At 39.5% G+C, this 21,641-nt stretch overlaps 2 protein-coding genes across 9 annotated transcripts in view; one reads left to right on the plus strand and one right to left on the minus strand.

Moving 5' to 3' along the window:
• LOC117501065 (Alstrom syndrome protein 1-like) overlaps nt 1–10,822 on the plus strand; it is a 35,356-nt gene extending 24,534 nt beyond the window's left edge. The window contains exons 6-10 of the mRNA XM_034159872.1: nt 3,590–3,801; nt 4,058–4,223; nt 6,228–6,285; nt 10,346–10,445; nt 10,578–10,822. Coding sequence (XP_034015763.1) covers nt 3,590–3,801; nt 4,058–4,223; nt 6,228–6,285; nt 10,346–10,445; nt 10,578–10,622 — 581 coding nt within the window. The 3' untranslated portion in view covers nt 10,623–10,822. The remainder of the gene's footprint in view (nt 1–3,589; nt 3,802–4,057; nt 4,224–6,227; nt 6,286–10,345; nt 10,446–10,577) is intronic.
• Nucleotides 10,823–14,946: 4,124 nt separating this feature from the next.
• dctn1b (dynactin 1b) overlaps nt 14,947–21,641 on the minus strand; it is a 160,335-nt gene continuing 153,640 nt past the window's right edge. For all 8 annotated transcript variants that reach the window (XM_034159869.1, XM_034159868.1, XM_034159867.1 and 5 more), the window contains 3 exons: nt 18,131–18,204; nt 17,924–18,013; nt 14,947–15,206 (listed from right to left, as the gene is read on the minus strand). In XM_034159869.1, coding sequence (XP_034015760.1) covers nt 15,069–15,206; nt 17,924–18,013; nt 18,131–18,204 — 302 coding nt within the window. In that variant the 3' untranslated portion in view covers nt 14,947–15,068. The remainder of the gene's footprint in view (nt 15,207–17,923; nt 18,014–18,130; nt 18,205–21,641) is intronic.

The raw sequence follows: 21,641 nt of genomic DNA on the forward strand, positions 1-21,641 counted from the left end.
CTGAATGCATTTCAAATGCATCATCCTGTATCCGTGGAGCATACCGTATATGTCTAACTGATGCTGAAGAAAAGCTGCTATGTCTAGCAGATCTGAATGGGCTTTCCTTCTGAACAGCCGCAAAGTCCTCTAATGCAGTGATTTTCAACCTTTTTTGAGCCGCGGCACCCTTTTTATATTTACAAAATCCTGCGGCACACCACCAACCAAAATAATATTATAATGCTATTACCTCTGGTTTTGCGCAAAACCCAATTATCGCAATAGAAAATCGATACAGAAAACACCGCATTTCGAAAATCCCCAAGCATTTTGCGCTCTGATCTCAAGTAGGGCTGTCACGATTAGGAATTTCTGGAGACAATTAATTGTCAGACAAATAATTGCGATTGACGAATATATTGTCTATTTTTTTTATTTTTTTTTCCCCTTCTTTATATTCTGCTATTGTAGTATAATTACACAACTCTTGAAGAACGTTTGGCTTCTGTGAGTGGAGAAACTGGGAATGGTGCAACATTTTTATTTTTATCTTCATTTTACATACAGTCCCAACTTTTTCTGAATTGTGGTTGTTTCTGTTGCATTTCTGAAATTATTTCTCCTCATCAGTCACGTTTTGTGCTTAAACACTGCATTAAGCCCATATTGAACAAATAAATACCTTTGGAAAGTAACAGCTGTTAAAGTTCAGAGTTCTCACCTGCTTTTTGTGATCTGTGCGTCTGAACATTGTTTTTTTTTTTTTGTGGCTCAGTTCATTCATATATTCTCATATTTTTAAATATGTTTTTAAAGCTATTTGACCGTTTATTTTATCTCATGATCTCATAAATTCAGCATACGACGCGCACATGGTGTGAACAGGACGGTAACGGCAGAATCACACCGGGAGAGAAAGTTCAGAGAGAAGTAAAGGCAGCTTCACGTTTCTGTTTTGTTAACGTTCACTCGGGTTAAAATCCTCTCTCTGCTCCGCGCTCGCTGCGCACTGAACGTGTCGCGCCTGCATTCAGGAATCTCCCTCACCCACCCCCTCCCTCACAGTCTGCAGCCTGTTAACTCCGCGCGCGCGCACACAGGCACAGACACACACACCGACAGCTCCGCATTTTAGACGCGGCTTTTGAAGGAGACGACACTGTTTTAATCGGCCGTCAGCCTCCTTGTTATTGTCCCGCCTTAAGACGAGAGCGAGGATGCAGCACGTTTGACATCAGATTCTGAGTCGTTTTATGCTTTGTGGATAAAATAAATAATTCACGGTAATCGCGAATATGAAAAATAATGGCGAATATGAAAAATACCCACGGCACCCCTGACAATCGATCACGGCACCCTAGGGTGCCGCGGCACCCCGGTTGAGAATCACTGCTCTAATGCTCTCTAAACTCAGAAAAAACTGGTCTGAAAAACAGAAGATTTTTTTTTTCAGAAAATCAAGAAAAAATTAATCTGAAACTCCAAAAAAACAGAAATAATTATTCCAAAAAAGACAAAATAAATTACTCAGAAAAATACCCCCCCCCCCCCCCCCCCCAAAAAAAAGTATCAAGTGAATGCGGTATGCTTTCGTACTACTCTTCTTTTTTAGATATACCTTAGTGTACACTAGTGGAGTTCTACCTTAGAATTGGAATGTATTATAGAAGACATACATTACTGATTTGGATGTGTTAATTTTCTTATGCAAATTCATCAGAATGTTCTAACTAGTATTTAACTAGTAACTAGTATCACATTTACAGACACTTATCCAGGAGACGTACGGTCTACAACCACAATGAAACACACCAGTGTGTGTCGGGGGGATTTTTTTTTATATGTTGTAAAATCTGTCATAGTTGAAACAAAAATATTCCGGTTCATCACAAACACACTGCCGGGAGTTTTTCCATCATAAGAACAAGGTTTCAAACTGAACTTCTGGGATGCATTTCTGTGAATGTGAGAACGGGGCTGGAATCACTTCTTGCTTCCATCATGATGGTTATGTTTTTGTTTCTGTTTGTGGCTCAGCAGGTTATCTCAAATGAACATTGACAGCCTATAGTAAAATTTGGTGGAGAAATAGGCCTTAGGTCTTGATCACTGATCTTTTATCCTGATTTCTTTGATCCCAATCCTTCCTATGATCTGGTTTTATAGGATCAAAGGAACCAGGATCTCCATTTAGTGATCAAGGTCAGAGATCAGCGATCCAAATCAAACTTCAGGTTTGAAGATGAGTGCTAAGCATAGTGCAGCAGATAACAGAATATTTACAGAGGAGTCTTTCAAATTGTGAAACAACCTCTAAATTTGACACAAATACTCCTTCGACATTGCTTTTTTTTTTGAAGAAAAAAAAGACTGGCCACTTGAATTTTCAATAAGCAGCCAGGTAGGGGTCAAATGAAGAATTACACAGGGGTCAAAATTTACAAAAGCTCCAATCATATTGAAAACTACACCACATTATTGGTCTGATCACAGATATTCCAAAAAGGTATAGTTTGGACTATATATGATCGAATGCTATGGAGTTATGAGGTAAGAACAGCAAGAATGGTGACAAAGGTCAGTTTGTTTGTACAGGGGTCAAATGTTAAAGTTTATCCGATTTTGGTAAAACATTTGGTCAAAAGACTAATGTCTAAGGAGTATGTGTGCCAGTTTTGGTGTTAGTTTCCAGAAATGAACATTTGTTACAGTTATCTGCTCTACTACGTTAAGAGTTCATTAGTCAGAAACAGTGGATCAAAGTTCAGGAACATGAGAGATGAGTGAACAGGATCACAGCTCAGAAATAAAGGTGAATGATCTGGATCAAAGTGAGTGTTTAGGATCCCATTATTGTCTATCCATGATCTGTAATGATCTAAATGTGGTAGACTGAAATGTATTCTTGCACAGGGGGAGAGTCTAATTGCATGTACATCCTGAGGAGTAGAGCTTTGTTTTGTTTTGTTTTTGTCTTAAATTTAAAGGGGGCTGTGGGGAATTGCTGAAGGTTTACCGTCTGAGTGCTGTTCTAGTTTGTTATTAAATGCTCTGTGTTTAACTCACCCCATCTTGGTTCTGGTTGCAGGGTTTTAAGTTTACTGGTCCCTCCTTCAGATTTACTGGCCACTAGAAAAGTGGGTGAAAATCTCACCATGCAGTCAGTGATGCACTCCAATGAAACGCAGCCAAAAACTTTGACATTGTACAAATTAAAATTCCATGTTTGTAACTTTTTAATTTTCTATAGTGATGCCTGAAGTCAAGGACTCATGTGTCACAGAGTCACGGCAGTTTGGATTTAGACGGACTTCAAAGTCACAGAGTTCTGGACGTGAAGCTTTTTGACCACCTCAGGTTGCGGCTGCATCATAAAATGAAAATTATTAAAACACTTAGTTGCTCTGCTCATCTGTTGACCTAAAACTCTCCGTCAGACCAGTGCAGGCAGGTGACGTCACTGAATGTTCTCTTGTCAGACAGCAGGTGGCAGTCTGCAGTGGTTTTGTTTTGTCTGGAGTTACTTCAGAGGTTGTTTTTAAAGTTAGGTTCAAATAAAATAAAGTCAAACCTAAACACTGTACTGAGTTGTTCTGTTTCCTTGCAGCTGTTTCATGGTTCATCCCTGCTGATGACCTGAGAGTGGAGGAAAGGAAGGAAAACCATCCGGAGGAGGAGTCATCTTGGAGGCCATACACCTGGTTTGAACCATACAGCAGAACCGATCCATGGAGAGAACCGCTTAGACAAAGACAAGCGCATAATTTAGATCCAAGAAGAAAACCAGCTGCTTCAGGTCTGACTTGCATTTCTCTCCAGGTCAGTTTACTGAGGCAGTATTTTTCTTTCTAAATTTTTAAGATGAGACTTGTCTCTGTTCTTCGAGGATGCCGCTGTGGCATGCAGGATATCACCACAATAAATCACAGCCCATATATATCCTCCCTGCCTTCATGTTTAACTGAACATATGACTTAAGTTAAAATGTATATTAACAAAATCACTGATGATATGATGTCTGGCTACACGGATCTCTGCAGAACGAATCCAAAACATTAACATTTTAACTCTCCAGGAGGCTCTGGAGATGCGTCGTCCAGATTTTATCTCCCAGTCGAGGCAGAGGATGAAGTGCTTGGCTCTGCAGATGGAGGAGAGAAAGCTGCAGGCCGTCCTCAACAAACAGCGACATGAACACTTTCACCATCTTTGTCCCCCGGGGAGGCTGCAGAGGTTTGCAGGTACCAGAGTCCTCTGCTCGCATGTTAAAAGTCCAAGTCTCCAAAGAGGACTACAGTTGCTTGCAAAAGTATTGTTTTGCAAGCCACTGTAAATGTTTACTATGATCCATTAGCCACATTTGGTCTCTATCCCCTGCTGGCCGAAGGCCCGAAAGGGGATTATGTTGTGGCGTTTTCCATCCGTCCGTGTGTCCATACCAAAAAGGGGATAAGCATTCTGAAATCAGCTCCTCTGACATTTTTAGGAGCAATTTCATGAATCTTGGTATCCACCTTATTCCTGCGGGCGCTGCTGTCGAAGCGGTCATAGGTGCAACTTCCTGTTAGACACCGGAAGTAGCTGTGAACCATTGTTTACTAGTTGTTTTTCGTTTCCTGGACGGGTTTATATGAAAGTTTATTTTTTCTAAATGATGATCAGCTCCCGTAGCATTTAAAAATGTGTTTTCGCAGCTCGGGAACATATTGCGCTGTTCGCGTTTGTACTAACAAGCAGATGAAGTTAAATTTGTGGCTACAACAGCGATGTTTTGAACATGCAGGTATAGGTTGCTAACCGACTGACCGAGAGATAAGGAACGCAGAAGGATATGGCTGAAAAAACTCAACTTGAAAAGATAACCTAAAACATTACACGTGCTTTTTTCACTTTGTTGACAAAAAGCCCACAGAGTAACCCCCTACTTTGTGGTTGGGATATAACAGACCACCAGAAAAGAGACCGTTAGCTGGGTGCTAGCTATGATTAACAGCAGTGTCATGAGAATAACAGGTGTGTTTTCATGTGTTTGGAGACACAGCACTGTAGTATTAGACATTAGTAACAACATGCATTACCCTTTTCTGAAGAGTTAAAATGTAACATGCGTTTGGACTGCTGGTCAGTGTGAACCTAAAAATGCCATAATTTCAGTACAGACATAACAAAACATACTGCATCGTTGAGATGCAGTATTTTAATCTTAATCTGAATTTAATATTTTAGCTGTTATTATGTACCAGGTTTTCTCTTGGTTTCTGGAGCACAGAGGCGATGCTGTTATCAGTGGGAAGTAGTGGGGTTGATGGAAGGTGAAACTCAAACCCAGGCTCAGTGATCAGGGACTTTAAGGATTTTGCTGATCGCTACGTCTGCCTTAAGGTAAATAATTTGTGTCCCAAGACCTCTTTTAACAGAATGGGAGTGACCTTATTACTGTGCAGGTGGTGACACGCCTCAGAGCTTTTCAGATTGTTCATCGCCTCCCCGTCCAATTCAATTTAATAGCTTATAATGCGCCAAATCACAGCAAAAGCCATCTCAAGGCACCTCACACGGAGCAATTCAACATAAAATTTAAATAAATAAATTAAAAATGAATAAGAATTTCAAATACATAATTAATTAAAAATAGAAGTAAAAGAATAAAAAAAACTATTCATAAGAAAGAGAATAAAAATAGTTTTTCAGTCTTGACTTAAAAATGTCCACGGACTCCCACGATGAGAAGAGGCTCCGTCCGACGCGACAGTTAAAGTAGCTAAAAATGCTACTGTATGTTATCTTAGGCCACTTCATGTCATCCTTCCACCGCTCTATATTTGTAGACAACAGGACTGTAATATTGTCTCGTTTGAGCTGTGACTGCTGCGATTTACATCTCTAAGCCTCGTAGACAGTGGATTAGCGCGAACAGTTAACGTACCTGAACAAACGCCGGTTCTGGTTCACACTGGAAGTCTCACCCATAATTCACGCAAAGCCTCATGGGGGCTCGGAATAAGGTTGATAATTCCTTGTTATAGGTTGGTAATACGCATATTATCATGTTGTTATGGCCGTTGATTAACAAATTTAGATGCCGTCAGTTTCATGAGTGGGTGTCTGCATTCTGAAATCAACTATCACGTACCATAAAATGTTATCAAAATGTACCAAGCACTTGTACCAAAGCAGCATTTGCCAGCAGGGGATATTGTGCTCTGTTGTTCAAACTGACTGTTTTTTTTTCCCTCTTTGTGCAGGTGCTGCTCGGATCAGGAGGGCCGTCCCTAGGAAGGAGATGATCCAGAGGTCCAAACTGTAAGCATTTTCTCCCCTGCTTTGGAGAACCAGTGAAGTTGAGGTGGTGTCAGCTGTTGCTTTTGCAAGTTCTAAAATGACACCCAAACTGAGTTGGGAAGTCTGGTGTCAAGTGATCAACTTTATCTCACATCTGATAAAATATGGTTTGGCTGTTTCTTTCTTCTCTTGTTAAAGATGTTTTCCTGATTCAAAATCAAAATATATTTCATGACACACTGGCAGGCATACGTGTGGGAACCCCTGGGCTTTGTAATGTCAAAAAAAAAGTGTGTGTGTGGGGGGGGTTCTATATTAAATTTCACCCTTTAGTGTAAAACAAGTAAAGTTTTTTTTTTTTTTTTTTTTTACAGAGCTTTCTTTAGACAAGTTGAGGGATGGAAACATGAACATTTCAAAGTCACTGAATATATGTCTTAGAGAGGTCTTCCATTGTAGATTTTTATTTTGGATATGATTGTGTATGTTTTTGGCACAAAAAGAAAGAAAAATTTGATACCCATTCGAGGGCTGAAAATGAATGTGGTCTGTGGTAAAAGTAGCAACACAGTGAAGACGTCCAAATTGCGGAGTCTTATAAATATCCTGGCACAGTGTATCAACTGACGTTTACCTCTAACACAGACTCTCTTGTCCAGCGCGGACACCAGAGAATCTTTTTGATGAGGACCCTGAACTTTTTTTTTTACTGTCATTCAGAGGATTTTTAAAAACAAGTCTTAACACTCTCTTTTATCTGCTGGATTAACGTATTAACGTATTACCCATAAATGAAAAGAACCACCTGAACAGCTTCATTAAGCTCTGCTCCAAGATCAGTGTTCCTTAAAGACAAACAGGTGAAAAAGAAGGCAAAGAACATAATCAGCCACTCAGATGGTGTTTTGTCTTCGGAATTCTAGGTGACGCCGTCGGGCTGCTGCTGTTATTATCTACGTCTGAGGAGAAATAAAAGATACTCTGAATCTTTTATTGTCTCTGCGATCAGGCTGCTTGATTCTGACAGCTGCCATTTCAGTTTTTTTCCTTGGTTAAAGTCTTGCTGTTCTTATGCCATGTTCACACTTGGCGCCACAAGAGCGACAGCGGCGAGAGGTTGCCATGTAATCCCTATGGAAGGACGCGTTGTGGCGCCACAAAAGTCCAAGCCATGCGAATAAAGCGATTTTGAGCGATTGGCTCATTTGTGGCGCAACAGTCTTAACCCCTTAATGCCTGAATTTATATAGCTGTATATAAAAAAATGTTTTTTGTGTGTTTTTGCCTTTAAGTAGATGGTAAATAATGTTGAGATTATTAATTTCACTTTTGCACAAAAACTAGATAGTAATATTGGGTATTCTGGTAATGACTTTATGTTATAATGTTATAATAATAATGGTATGTTGCAAATTTGCGACAAAGGGCATACAGGTCAATTTGGTAAGTTGCATATTTGAGTCAGAGATTGTAGCATATATGCGACGATGGGCGTTAAGGGGTTAATGGCCCAGTCACACGGCACTTAACGAAGGGCAACGAAGCCCTGACGAAACAAGAAATCTGGACTTTGGTTGGCATCGTTTAACCTTCGCACAGCTTCGTTCCTGCAGCTGGAGCTTCGTCAGGATTTTTAAACAGTTGAAAAATTTGAACGAAGGGCAACGAAAACCTCAATTCTTCTGTGTTTCGTTTTGCTGTCCTTCTTGACGTTTTTTAATTGTTTGTTTAGTTTTTGTCACGTTATTGTTTAATTTGACTTTGTTGGAGCAGCTGAATGTTTTCACACAGTGCAGAAGCCAGTTTGTGAGCGCTGAGGCTGCTGCTGCTTCATGCACCATCGGAAATTACAGGGCAAACTCAGCCTGCTTGCCTGGATTTTTTTTATCTGGGTGGGGGTCAGCTTCAGTGGGCTCAGGCACCATACATAGGCCAGAATTTATCCTTTGTGTGGATACAGTTAATTATTTTGCCACAAGCAACTGCTGAATTTGAAACAAAAAAAAAGTTGTGTAATTTCCGATGATACCTGAACATAGCAGCAGAGAGAGCAGCAGCTCCTGCGTGCGTTTATTATTATTTTTTATTAAGTATAAAAATATGAGTGTAGGAATGACAATCCAGCCCTTATGTACATGTGGCAACAGGTAGATAATTAAAAAAAAATATAAAGAGCTGTTGTGGAAGGCAGAATTCACGTGGATCAGCTGCAGCTCATGGAATAACCGCATGAGTCAATGCGCATTCACACGCACTGATCAATTTACTGCTCTCATATATTCAGTCATCTTTACACTTATATTTATTCCGTTTTGACAGTTTTCTCTTATAAATCAATATATATGGCTTAGTAACGTAATACAGTGATACAGCAGTGACCACGACACAGCAGAGTTTTTTGAAGCGAGCGCGCAACAGACAGTGAGGGTTCTGATGATGATGGAGATGATCCCTCTTTTGTTCTGGACGAGGAACCAGAGCAGGTGGTCCGCCGACGTGCACACAGATCTCCACAGCTTCTGTTTGTAGTTTGTCCAGGACTCAGGCGCTATGAGCTCCGTCCCAGCGCCGAGTCCTGGAACTCGGAGATGCAGACACACACTGCTCCAGCTGTGGCTACAGGCGCGTTTCGTTTAAAGCGTCGAGATCGTGAGCTTCGGTTTTGTTAATTTCCTCTTTCGTCCCTTTTGCGTTCTTGCTTCGCAGGCTGTTCGGTGATAAAAGCTCTTTCGTCCACCTTTTCTCAACGAATTGTGACATTTTTTACTTTTTCCCTTCGTTCAGGAATCGCCATGTGACTGGGCCAATAGGCTATGAAATTGGGCTATTAGTAAAAAAAAAGTAGAAAAGGGGTGTTCACAATAATAGTAGTGTGGCATTCAGTCAGTGAGTTCATCAATTTTGTGGAACAAACAGGTGTGAATCATGTGTCCCCTATTTAAGGATGAAGCTAGCACCTGTTGAACATGCTTTTCTCTTTGAAAGCCTGAGGAAAATGGGACGTTCAAGACATTGTTCAGAAGAACAGCGTAGTTTGATTAAAAAGTTGATTGGAGAGGGGAAAACTTATACACAGGTGCAAAAAATTATAGGCTGTTTATCTACAATGATCTGCAATGCTTTAAAATGGACAAAAAAAACCACAGACGTGTGGAAGAAAACGGAAAACAACCATAACCAGAATGGCAAAGGCTCACCCATTGATCAGCTCCAGGATGATCAAAGACAGTCTGGAGTTACCTGTAAGTGCTGTGACAGTTAGAAAACGCCTGCGTGAAGCTAATGTATTTGCAAGAATCACCAACAAAGTCCCTCTGTTAAATAAAAGACATGCAGAAGAGGTTACAATTTACCAAAGAACACATCAACTGGCCTAAAGAGACATGGAGGAATATTTTGTGGACTGATGAGAGTAAAATTGTTCTTTTTGGGTCCAAACAGTGAAGACAGTGAAGCATGGTGGTGCAAGCATCATGATATGGGCATGTTTCTCCTACTATGGTGTTGGGCCTATATATCACATACCAGGTATCATGAAGAGGAAATGACCTTGAAATGGGTGTTTCACCAAGACAATGACCCCAAGCACACTAGTAAACGAGCAAAATCTTGGTTCCAAACCAACAAAATTAATGCCTCGCAGATGTGAAGAAATCATGAAAAACATGGTTATACAACTAAATACTAGTTTAGTGATTCACAGGATTGCTAAAAAAGCAGTTTGAAGATAATAGTTTTGAGTTTGTAGCGTCAACAGCAGGTGCTACTATTATTGTGAACACCCCCTTTTCTACTTTTTTTTTTACTAACAGCCCAATTTCATAGCCTTAAGAGTGTGCATATCATAAATGCTTGGTCTTGTTGGATTTGTGAGAATCTACTGAATCTACTGGTGCCTTGTTTCCCATGTAACAATAAGAAATATACTCAACCTGGATTAATCTTTCTAGTCACATAGCACTACTATTATTCTGAACACTACTGTATAAGCATTCCATTATTTTTGGCTTTGATTTTGTTTGGCATGTTGTAGAAATTTGAATGTAACAGCATTTTGTATGACACTGTTCATCTCTTCTAGCATGTATGAGAACCTGCCGGAGGTTCAGAGGAGGAGAGAAGAGGAAAAGAGGAAAATGGAGTATTGTCTCAACAGACTAAATGCTGAACTCTACAAAAAGGTAAAACACCACATCAGTGGAAAGAAAAGATCTGAATGTTGAAGCATTAGAAAATCACTGAGGTTTGTCTGGTTGCAGCTGCACTTTCTTCTGACAGAATCAGTTAGTTTTTGTTTTTCCTCCCCCCCTCAGAGAGTCACTGAGCGTGTCCTCGGCAGGAGAAAAGCCTGGCACTGAAGTCTGTGTCAAAGGTTTCTTATTTTTATTTTTTAGGTTTGTGCTGCAAGAAGCATTTTAATAACATTTACAACAAAACTACCTACCAAAGGTTTTTATAACAAACCTAAAGTTTCTGATTATGTAGAATTCTGAGTGATTTTCACGACAGCTTTGTGCCCTTGTGTGATCGCACTTGAACATGTATTTAAATAAAAAGATGAAAATAAAATACATCTGACTTCTGAGAATGAACATATTCAGTAATATTTGCTCAAACAAGAACAGACGACCAACAGGTGGTTTAAATTGTTTTATTGATTGACTGTTGGTTGTGTGTGAAGCCATGGGGGATACACTTATGAGCTGCAGAGATCTGAACACCAGCCACTCTGACTGCAGATAAATAACGGAATAAACAATATGAGACATCCTTTGAGCTGAGTCAGATAAATGTGACATTTGGGTGAATTTTTCCCCCCAATTTAAGCCCAATAAAAGTTGATTCTTATGTAAAATGCGCTCAGGATTATGAAAACGAAGTCAAGCATGCAAAATCGTTTACAGTTTCAAAGTTACAGTGCTTTTATTGAGGAGTTTACAGGGTCCCAATTAACTGATACTTTACTGAAAGTGGTGGGCACAGTTCCGCTAATCCGCTAACCACTCGAAGTTAATGTTTTAATTATCGGATTATCTTTTCAGATAACTTTGAAAACCATCATCGGACCAATTAAGTTTTGGTCCGATAATTTTTAGACTGCTAACATTTTTGCAGGCGTGGCGAACAAAGCTTAACAGTTAGAAATATTTATTAAGTCTAAAATCACTTGTGTACCTACCTGTTAAATGTTTTGTAGTAGATGTGCAGTTCTATCCTCTACAAACAAAGGAGAGCTGGTTTGAGAAGAAACCGCTCTATCCTCTTCAGGCAAAGGGATCTTTTTTTGATCACAAAAAAGAATAAAAAAAAGCTCATTTCTTTCAACCCCATACTGATATGCTGGCAATATCACCCAATAACAATAGAATAACTCCATTAATGTCAGTTCTGTCATTTTAAGTTAAAATAGAAACATATCTTTTAATTTTAAATAATGCACTAATTCTGAAGTTTTGTCACAAAAACAAAACCAAGTCCAGAGGCATACAGTTTTAACTTACGGTTAAAATTTTAACCAAACTCATTTTGGACAAGTTATTTAAATGAATGTCACGTCTGAAGTTTTATGAAGTGAAAAATATCAGATATATGTTTTAGTTTTAAAGTAATGCACTAATTTTGAAGGTTTTAGTGTGGACATGCAGCTGTGCCCAGTGCATTAGGGGTATTCACAACAGAACAAATGCATTTAAGATGCTCTGATCAGGCTCCACACGGACAACAGCATTAAACTCTTTGTATATTGTGCCTAAAACTCTGGTGAATATATTCTCTGGGTTTATAGACGTTTTTGTGTTATATGTAAAAATGCCAGAAGCCCAGGCTGCTTCTCTATTATTTTCAGTTGGAAACATTGCATTCGATTCCTGTTTGCTTTATAACGTACTGCTTATGTCAAACACTGTCTGTCCTCTTTGTTCCAGAGTAATATACTTATATGTCTGAAATTCAGTTTGCTTTAATTAAATTCCACACATCTTAAATGTAGCAGACACAGATTATCTGGAATTTTGTTTTGGCAAGTTTTCACTGTCTCTACTGCCATCTACTGGCCAATAGTGTTTATGGCAGTATTTGACCTAAGTACTAAAGCGCCTGGGTACCAGTAGGTGCCAGTGTTCTATTTATTTTGACAATGGTTATATAACTACGACTTCATTTTGTTTTTGTGACAAAACTTCAGAATTAGTGCATTATTTAATATTAAAATATGTTTATATTTTAACTTTGTAAAATGACAGAATTTACATTAATGGAGTTATTCTATTGTTAATTTTATTTATAAATCAAAACCATAAGTCAGCACTGCTTTATTTTCCAAGACTGCCTCACGGTGACAGTTATTGAGTAGAGTTGAGCTTTGCTGCTCCTCTCAGCTGCTTCACTGCCGCAAGTTATGTAGTAAACTGGAGCTTCCAGTAGGGGCACGGCGCTCAAACACAGAAGTGTTGACTCGTTTGGGTCTGTGGTCGCCTTTGATGCTACCACAAGCAATTCAGCTTGTTGTGTACCAGAGACAGTACTGAAAGCTATCGATAAGCTGTAGCTTCTGATCATTTTTTGGGTGGTTTAGCTTCATAAAAGATAACTTTTCAGTTAACTGATTATGTTATTGAAACTAACTTTTTGGTTAGCTGTGGCCACCACTGACTGAAAGCAAATCTGAGCCTGGAACTTTGGAGTGAGGCAGGTACTGAAAAAAGACATCCAAGCTGTCCAGAGGATTTGATGGAATAAAACCAACTATGTAGTCTGATTTTGTAATGGAAGAAGGATTCTGTGTGTCTGCCTTTGTATTGTCATTTTGCACGGTAGACTGTGCTTGCCTGCTGCCTTCGCGCGTTGAGGTACCAGGCAGTGGTTCTGTAGGCTCCACTTGCCGCCTCATTTCAGCAGCCTTCTGCCTCACTTTAGATATAGATTCCTGATGTCTTTTAGTAGAAACCAGCTTCCTCTTTCTTTTCTCTCAGCTGTGAGGACTCATAGGTGTCATTTAATTGAGGTCGTCCCCTCAATTAAATGGCTGCTGTTCTGTGGAAGCTCCAGACTTGAGGTTTTCAGATTTGTTTCCTTTGCCTCTGGAAACCTGAGTTGCATGGCAATGATATGCACTTTTCTCATTCTCACAAAGTTGAGAATATTCTCCAGAGGGGCGTCTTGCATGTTTAGACCCTTTCTACTTTGGCATGTCTCCTTCTAAAAGTCACTCTGCAATATAAAAAAAAAAAAATGCCATTAACCCATTGATGTGAAGTATTTGTATTTTGGAAACTCAATTAAAATCTATTCCTGCAGCTTCAGCTACTTTAGTCATCATCATAGACAAAAGTTCTATGATGAGTGCATTGCCTTACAGAAATGCTAAAATGAAAAACACAAATTTGTTGTAAACAAACAAACCCTTAATCTCTTCTGTGATCACATGTGCCTAAATAATATATGGGCTCCTTGAGTTCTGAAATTTTGAAGAACCAAGTTCACTACCACAGGAAAAGGACAACGTAAAAGTCTTCTTACTGTAACATTTTATATTCAAACAAAATTGTCACGTGACTTCTGCTGGAATTTTGTGTTTGTCACAGAAATTTGACATGAAATATATTAATATACATAGAACACAACACAAACACTAAAATCAAAGGTTAATTGAAAAACAAACTGCTTATTTTTCAAGTTACAGCTGATGACATTTGAAAGTCAAAACTGTCACAAATCTGCGTTTTTACATGTTTTGGAGCATAAATCATTCAGAAGCTTGGTTAAGGACTAATTTTCAGACTTAGATGTTTTCATTTTAAAGAACTATTTTCTTTGCCATGAAAAACACAATCCATCACAAGATTTGTGCATGTGGAAGCTACAGGATTTTTTTCCCCACACAAGTGTCACATTTTTCTGACCCAGACCTCAAATCCAGTTATATATGCAGATCGACTTTGCCCATTAATTGCAGAATAAAACTTCAAGTCATGTCAGTAATGTAAACAGTAAACAAATAGCTTAATAAAATCAGTGGTGACAAATGAGGCAAAGCAAATCAAAACCATTGGCAAAGATGAAGTCTGACTTTAAATGAGGTTAAAATAAGGCAGATGACTGTCGCCCTGGAGGGTCTGCAGGTTTAAGGCTCGCAATTTTCAGTGACAGAACTCAGCACTTAATCCAGTGTGTCAAATCTGCTCAGGAATTTACACGATAAATACAGAATAATTTAAATCCTATGCTTTCAGCTGAGGAGTCTAAAGTATGTTTTAAATAAATAAACATGAAAACTGTCAAAAAACAAAAACCTCTAAACCTGAACATTTTTTTCAACATTAAAATTTCTCTCTCTTTCCCTCTCTCTCACTCACACACACACACACACACACACACACACACACACACACACACACACACACACACACACACACACACACACACACACACACACACACACACACACACACACACACACACACACACACACACACACACACACACAAAGGCAGTGCATGATATTGTTCTACTCTGTCTATAGAAACTTCTTCAGTGTGCAAAATAAAGTCAAAATAAACAAAATAAAGTTTGGCCTCGTATGCTGCAGACATGATGAGCCGCATGGCCACAAAGGAAAGATTTTAAAAAGCCAACTGGGCACCATGCAGCAGCACGGGAGGACCTGAGAGACATACAGCTGATTCTCCAAGAACGTGACCTCATGACTACCGATCTGGGATGAGTCGATCCTGGATGGACTATTGGGCTCTAGATGGAAACCAAGCAAGTAGCTGATGGAGGGCGTCGGGATCAGGAGCACAGGCTTAACGTTGCAGCAAACTGTGCACACTCTGGAGCTGAGACTGAGACAGGACGATGCGGTGGACCTGCTCCTGTCCACGGGGACACAGCATCATGACCCGACCTACCAGTACCGTGTCAGCTTGCTGCTCCTCCTTCACCTGCACGGACAGAACAATGGTGATGGTGCAGTTATTTTTTATTTTTTTTTTACTTTATTTTTATTGTTTTTAAAGGTTCATACCAACATTAAATCAACAATAACATCAGTCACAGTAACATAACAGTCTGAAGTTACAGATTTCTATAACAGATTGACAGATATTTTAGTACAATATCAAATCAAAATATGTGTCACTACATTGGTGCCATTTAAGAAGATTTTCCACTTTTTCCATTGCTTGGCATATTTGTCCCCTTTCAGCTTAAGATTATAAGTAATTTTCTCCATCCCTGAAATATTTTCCACAATACTGATCTGGTCTGGTTGTAACCATTTCTTTGTGATTGCTTTTTTTTAGAAGCAGCTAAGATGATTTTTGTGAGATACATGTCTTCATTCCTCACCACTTCGGTTATGTTTCCCAGATACAACACCAGACATGTAAGATGGTGCAGTTATTTTAAGAGACTGTTGCCACACTTGCACAAGACAGAAAACTAAGATCGCACATTATTCTGGAGCTACACACTGAATTTACAGAATGGTTCCGAAGAAGAAAACTGCAATAAAAAATAATCCACACAATTTGCAGAATTTGTCCTTTTTTTTTTTTAAAGCTAAACTACCACTTTTCATTACAGACATCTTAATGTTTGTGTTGCTATGAAATCCATGTGTCTACCTGGGAAAAGAGATTCCTTCAAACAAAGTGGGGAAGATTACTTTTATGTATGAAAATTGTGTGTGTGTGTGTGTGTGTGTGTGTGAGAGAGAGGGAGAGACAGACACACACACAGTTACTGCCTGTATTCTGGTCACATGACTGGCTTGCACATAAGACACACCGGTGACTCCACCTCCTCAAAAGTATGACTCGGCCTGCCTCTCCCTCTCCACACAGGGGAAAAATACACACACACACAAAAAAATCATTACTCTGGCTACCACAATCCAGGCAGAAAAATACACATCTGCCATCCAAAATATCTTTGAGAAAGAAATCAGTCCAACGATGTATGTCAAAATGAAGGCGAGGTGCTGTCGCTGATAGACGTATTCCTTCTTGATAAACTCAGAATTTAAATTTATAAAAACATTATTTATTCAAGGTGATTCATTAAGCCTTTTGATGCCATCAAAATCAAGCTTAAACTTATTAATCTCTTTATAGGCAGCACAAATGATTTTTCAAAACTGAGTAATGAGAAGTGTGGGTTTACTTCTGGCCCAGTCACACGGCACATGATGATTCCTGAACGAAGGGAAAAAGTAAAAAAAAAAAAAAGTCACAATTCGTTGAGAAAAGGTGGATGAAAGAGCTTTTATCACCGAACAGCCTGCGAAGCAAGAGCGCAAAAGGGACGAAAGAGGAACTTAACAAAACCAAAGCTCACAATCTTGACGCATTAACGAAACACGCCTGGAGCCACAGCTGGAGCAGTGTGTCTGCATCTCTGAGTTCCAGGACTCAGCGCTGGGACGGAGCTCACAGCGCCTGAGTCCTGGAGAAACTGCAAACAGAAGCTGTGGAGATCTGTGCACGTCGGTGGACCACCTGCTCTGTTTCCTTGTCCAGAACCAAAGAGGGATCATCATCATCAGAATCCACACTGTCTGTTGACACGCTGGGCGCTACGTCTTGCTCCAATTAAAAAAAAAAAAAAGTGTGCCATGGTCACTGCTGTATCACTGTATTATGTTCTAGGGCATATATATTGATTTATAACAGAAAACTGTCAAAAGGGAGAATAAATATAAGTGTAAAGATGATGAATGATGAATGATGCATGATGAATATATCAGAGCAGTTAATCAGTGTGTGTGAACGCGCGCATTGACTCACAGGTGCGGTTATTCTGCCAGCTGATCACTGATGATCAGCTGACGTGAATTCTGCCTTCCAGAACAGCTCTTTATATCATCATTTTGATTCATCTACCCATTGCCACATGTACAGAAGGGCTGGATTGTCATTCCCACACTCATATTGTTATATTTAATACAAAATAATAAGCGCACGCAGCTGCTGCTTCTGCTAATGCTGCATTCAAGTACAGTCAGAAATTACACAACTTTTTTGTTGTTTCAAAGTCAACAGTTGCTTGTGGCAAAATAATTAATTATATCCACACAAAAGATTAATTCTGGCCTATGTAAGGTGCCTGAGCCCATTGAAGCTGACCCCCACACAGATAAAAAAAAAAAATCCAAGCAAGCAGGCTGAGTTTGCCCTGTAATTTCCAACGGTACATGAAGCAGCAGCCTCAGCGCTCACAAACCGGCTTCTGCACTGTGTGAAAACATTCAGCTGCTCCCGCGAAGTCAAATTAAACAATAAAGTGACAAAAACTAAAACGATTAAAAAACGTCAAGAATGACAGCAAAACGAAACACGGACGAATTGAGGTTTTCGTTGCCCTTCGTTCAAATTTTTCAACAGTTTAAAAATCCTGATGAAGTGCCAGCTGCAGGAATGAAGCTGCGCGAAGGTTAAACAATGTCAACGAAAGTCCAGATTTCTTGTTTCGTCAGGGCTTTGTTGCCCTGTGTTAAGGTCCGTGTGACTGGGCCATTAAAAACTAAAATGTAAACATCTGATTTTAATTGCCACCCTGCCCAAAAGCTGAATTTGTCACTGTAATGCTTTAAAGTTTTTGTGGAAGTCTCGATCTCTGAGTCAGTGAATCTTTGATGCAGAATCTGTTTTGCGTTCACCTTTACAAAGGAGGCAGAAGGGAACGTGGCAAAATCAGACGAGACTTGTGCTCCAGGCTGCTGGCTGACGACGTGCTCGGCGACCTCATCCTGATGGAGACCAAACCAGATACAGACCAAAGAAAACAAGTCCGTAAAGCGTGCAGTCATGTGACTGTTTAATTAGCACTTTTTATCCTGACGTGCAGTGATGAAGTGTGCGTGTACCTTTAGTCTGTCCAGAGTGTCACGGAGAGACTGTAATCTAGCCGTCTGTTCCAAGAGCTGGGCCCCAGGTGTCACTGCAGTCCAGAAATAAGATAGAAAATAGATATTCATACAGAAAATTAAATAAAAAAAAAAAAATTGAGGAATAAAACAAAATGGCAATTAAAAGTAAGAATAAAAATAAGAAAATTATTAGTACATATAATGTTTGATTTATTTTTTTTTTTTTATCATGAGTCAACAGAAAGTCTAATTTGAAATTTGCATATTTTTGTTCCAAAAAAGAAACAAAAAGAAACCAGTGACACTGGATTAAATACACTCAATTTTCTTTGATACTGACACCCTGAACCTGATCATAAAAATTACACAGTAATTTAAATCAACCTGCATGTTATAATGAAAAAGAAATTGGGTTATTGGGTTTGGATCTACAGCTGGTTTTGTAGATGACACTTGATTCAGATACAGCCTCAACTGTTTCCTGTGTCGGAGTAAGGAAACATTAGCAGAATCCACAATGATGTGACAATAAAACAACTGTGGCTGCTTTTGGCAAAGAATACTGTCTGTCTAGAACACTGAAAGTCTGATAATAAAAAACATAAGCACTTCTTTGGGCCTTCTCAGTTTGTCCTCCAGAAATGTATGATACCTGCATTTCTTCCACAGAGATAGAATGTGCAAACACTTTAAAGTAGACCTGCATTGAAATAAATGTGGTCAGATTTCAGAAAGAAATAGCTGATATGTATTTATAAGACCCTTGTGAATGCAGTAAAGTAAATCTGTAAGCCCAAATTTGTAATTCAGCGGAGAAATCTTTGTTTAAAAATGACAAATTTGCAGCTAAAATTTAGCCCTCTGTGAAAACAGTTTGTACAGCCGTATCATTTCCATGACGTCAGGGACAAGACGACGCGCTCCCGCCTTCAGTCCGATCCCGCATTGAAATCGATTTTATCTGTTAATAATGTTACTTATACACGTCCTGGTTTCAACATCCAAAAGTAAGCTGCAATGAATGTGAGATACAGATCTGTGTGCTCAGATCAGCAATGACCGACAGCGGGTGCCGTTCTTCCTCTCCCGCTCTCTGCCTCCGCTGCGCTTATTAAGTCTGCGGGCTCGTTAACGAGCTTGTTAACCGCCGACGCGGGCCACTCACACTGCCCGAGTCTGCTTTGCAGCCGGGGTGTTGTACCAGATTCAGCGCACAACACCGGCATCACCTCTCTGTCTACTGAATGGAGCTGCAGCACACTTGGCACAAGTCCTGAGATTACGCTCGCTGTTTTAATGCGAAGCGGCCGGTACACCTGTTGCTGCAAGGACAGACTTCTTGCGGCAAAATCCACAGCACCGTACGTCTCGGCAATCAGAGCCCCAGAGCTCCATGGACGCTGAGAGAGGTTTATATATTTTTAATGACTGGGATTCTTTGCGGGTCTCGCCTCCATATGCCGCGATGGTACCGGAGGCGAAAGACAGTAGATTTTCTTTGTGACACCACTCAATCAAATGAGCGTATGAAAAAGTCCCCCAAAATAATTTTCAAGCACAAATAAAAGAAATGTGTACTCACCAAACGTGCCGCAAGACAATATGAAGTTTTAAAAAAGTAGATCCTTCCGTATAAGACAAGAAAAAGGTGCAGATGCAAACTGACGTGAATCCACAAATTACAATTGGTGCAATGCATGGTGGGAGAGGGTCTTGTCCGTGACGTCTCAGCAGCGTCCATGATGAGTGGGACAATGTGCGGAGGGCTAAATTTTAGCTGTAAATTTGTCATTTTCAAATGAAGATTTCTCCGTTGAATGACAGATCTGGGCTTGCAGATTTACTTTACTACATTCAGAAGGATCTCATGTGTAAATGTAAGTCATTTTTGTTCAAAAAATCTGACCATTTTTTTCAATGCAGGTCTCCTTTAAAATTCAAATTCGTAGTTTAACACAGTTTTACAAATTTTACTGCAAAATGGAAACATATTTGTGACTGTTTTTGTTTTCTGTTGCAGATATGAGATACAGTAGTGTTCAGAATAATAGTAGTGCTATGTGACTAAAAAGATTAATCCAGGTTTTGAGTATATTTCTTATTGTTACGTGGGAAACAAGGTACCAGTAGATTCAGTAGATTCTCACAAATCCAACAAGACCAAGCATTCATGATATGCACACTCTTAAGGCTATGAAATTGGGCTACTAGTAAAAAAAAAAGAAAAGAAAAGGGGCTGTTCACAATAATAGTAGTGTGGTATTCAGTCAGTGAGTTTGTCAATTTTGTGGAAGAAACAGGTGTGAATCATGTGTCCCCTATTTAAGGATGAAGCCAGCACCTGTTGAACATTCTTTTCTCTTTAAAAGCCTGAGGAAAATGGGATGTTCAAGACATTGTTCAGAAGAACAGCATAGTTTGATTAAAAAGTTGATTGGAGAGGGGAAAACGTATACGCAGGCGCAAAAAATTATAGGCTGTACATCTACAATGATCTCCAGTGCTTTAAAATGGACAAAAAAAACCAGAGACGTGTGGAAGAAAATGGAAAGAAGAATAACCAGAATGGCAAAGGCTCACCCATTGATCAGCTCCAGGATGATCAAAGACAGTCTTACAGTTACCTGTAAGTGCTGTGACAGAATACGCTTGTGTGAAGCTAATTTATTTGCAAGAATCCCCTGTAAAAGTCCCTCTGTTAAATAAAAGACGTGCAGAAGAGGTTACAATTTGCCAAAGAACACATCAACTGGCCTAAAGAGACATGGAGGAATATTTTGTGGACTGATGAGAGTAAAATTGTTCTTTTTGGGTCCAAGGGCCGCAGACAGTTTGTGAGACGACGCCCACACTCTGAATTCAAGCCACAGTTCACAGTGAAGACAGTGAAGCATGGTGGTGTAAGCATCATGATATGGGCATGTTTCTCCTACTATGGTGTTGGGCCTATATATCGCATACCAGGTATCATGGATCAGTTTGGATATGTCAAAATACTTGAAGAGGTCATGTTGCCTTATGCTGAAGAGGACATACCCTTGAAATGGGTGTTTCAACAAGACAATGACCCCAAGTACACTAGTAAACGGGCAAAATCTTGGTTCCAAACCAACAAAATTAATGCCTCGCAGATGTGAAGAAATCATGAAAAACTGTGGTTATACAACTGAATACTAGTTTAGTGATTCACAGGATTGCTAAAAAAGCAGTTTGAACATAACAGTATTGAGTTTGTAGCGTCAACAGCAGATGCTGCTATTATTGTGAACACCCCCTTTTCTACTTTTTTTTACTAATAGCCTAATTTCATAGCCTTAAGAGTGTGCATATCATGAATGCTTGGTCTTGTTGGATTTGTGAGAATCTACTGAATCTACTGGTACCTTGTTTCCCATGTAACAATAAGAAATATACTCAAAACCTGGATTAATCTTTTTAGTCACATAGCACTACTATTTTTCTGAACAATACTGTATCTGGCACAGCACACAAACAAAATAAAGTTAAA

Source organism: Thalassophryne amazonica, chromosome 19 (genome assembly GCF_902500255.1).
Source record: "Thalassophryne amazonica chromosome 19, fThaAma1.1, whole genome shotgun sequence".
Taxonomy (NCBI): domain Eukaryota; kingdom Metazoa; phylum Chordata; class Actinopteri; order Batrachoidiformes; family Batrachoididae; genus Thalassophryne; species Thalassophryne amazonica.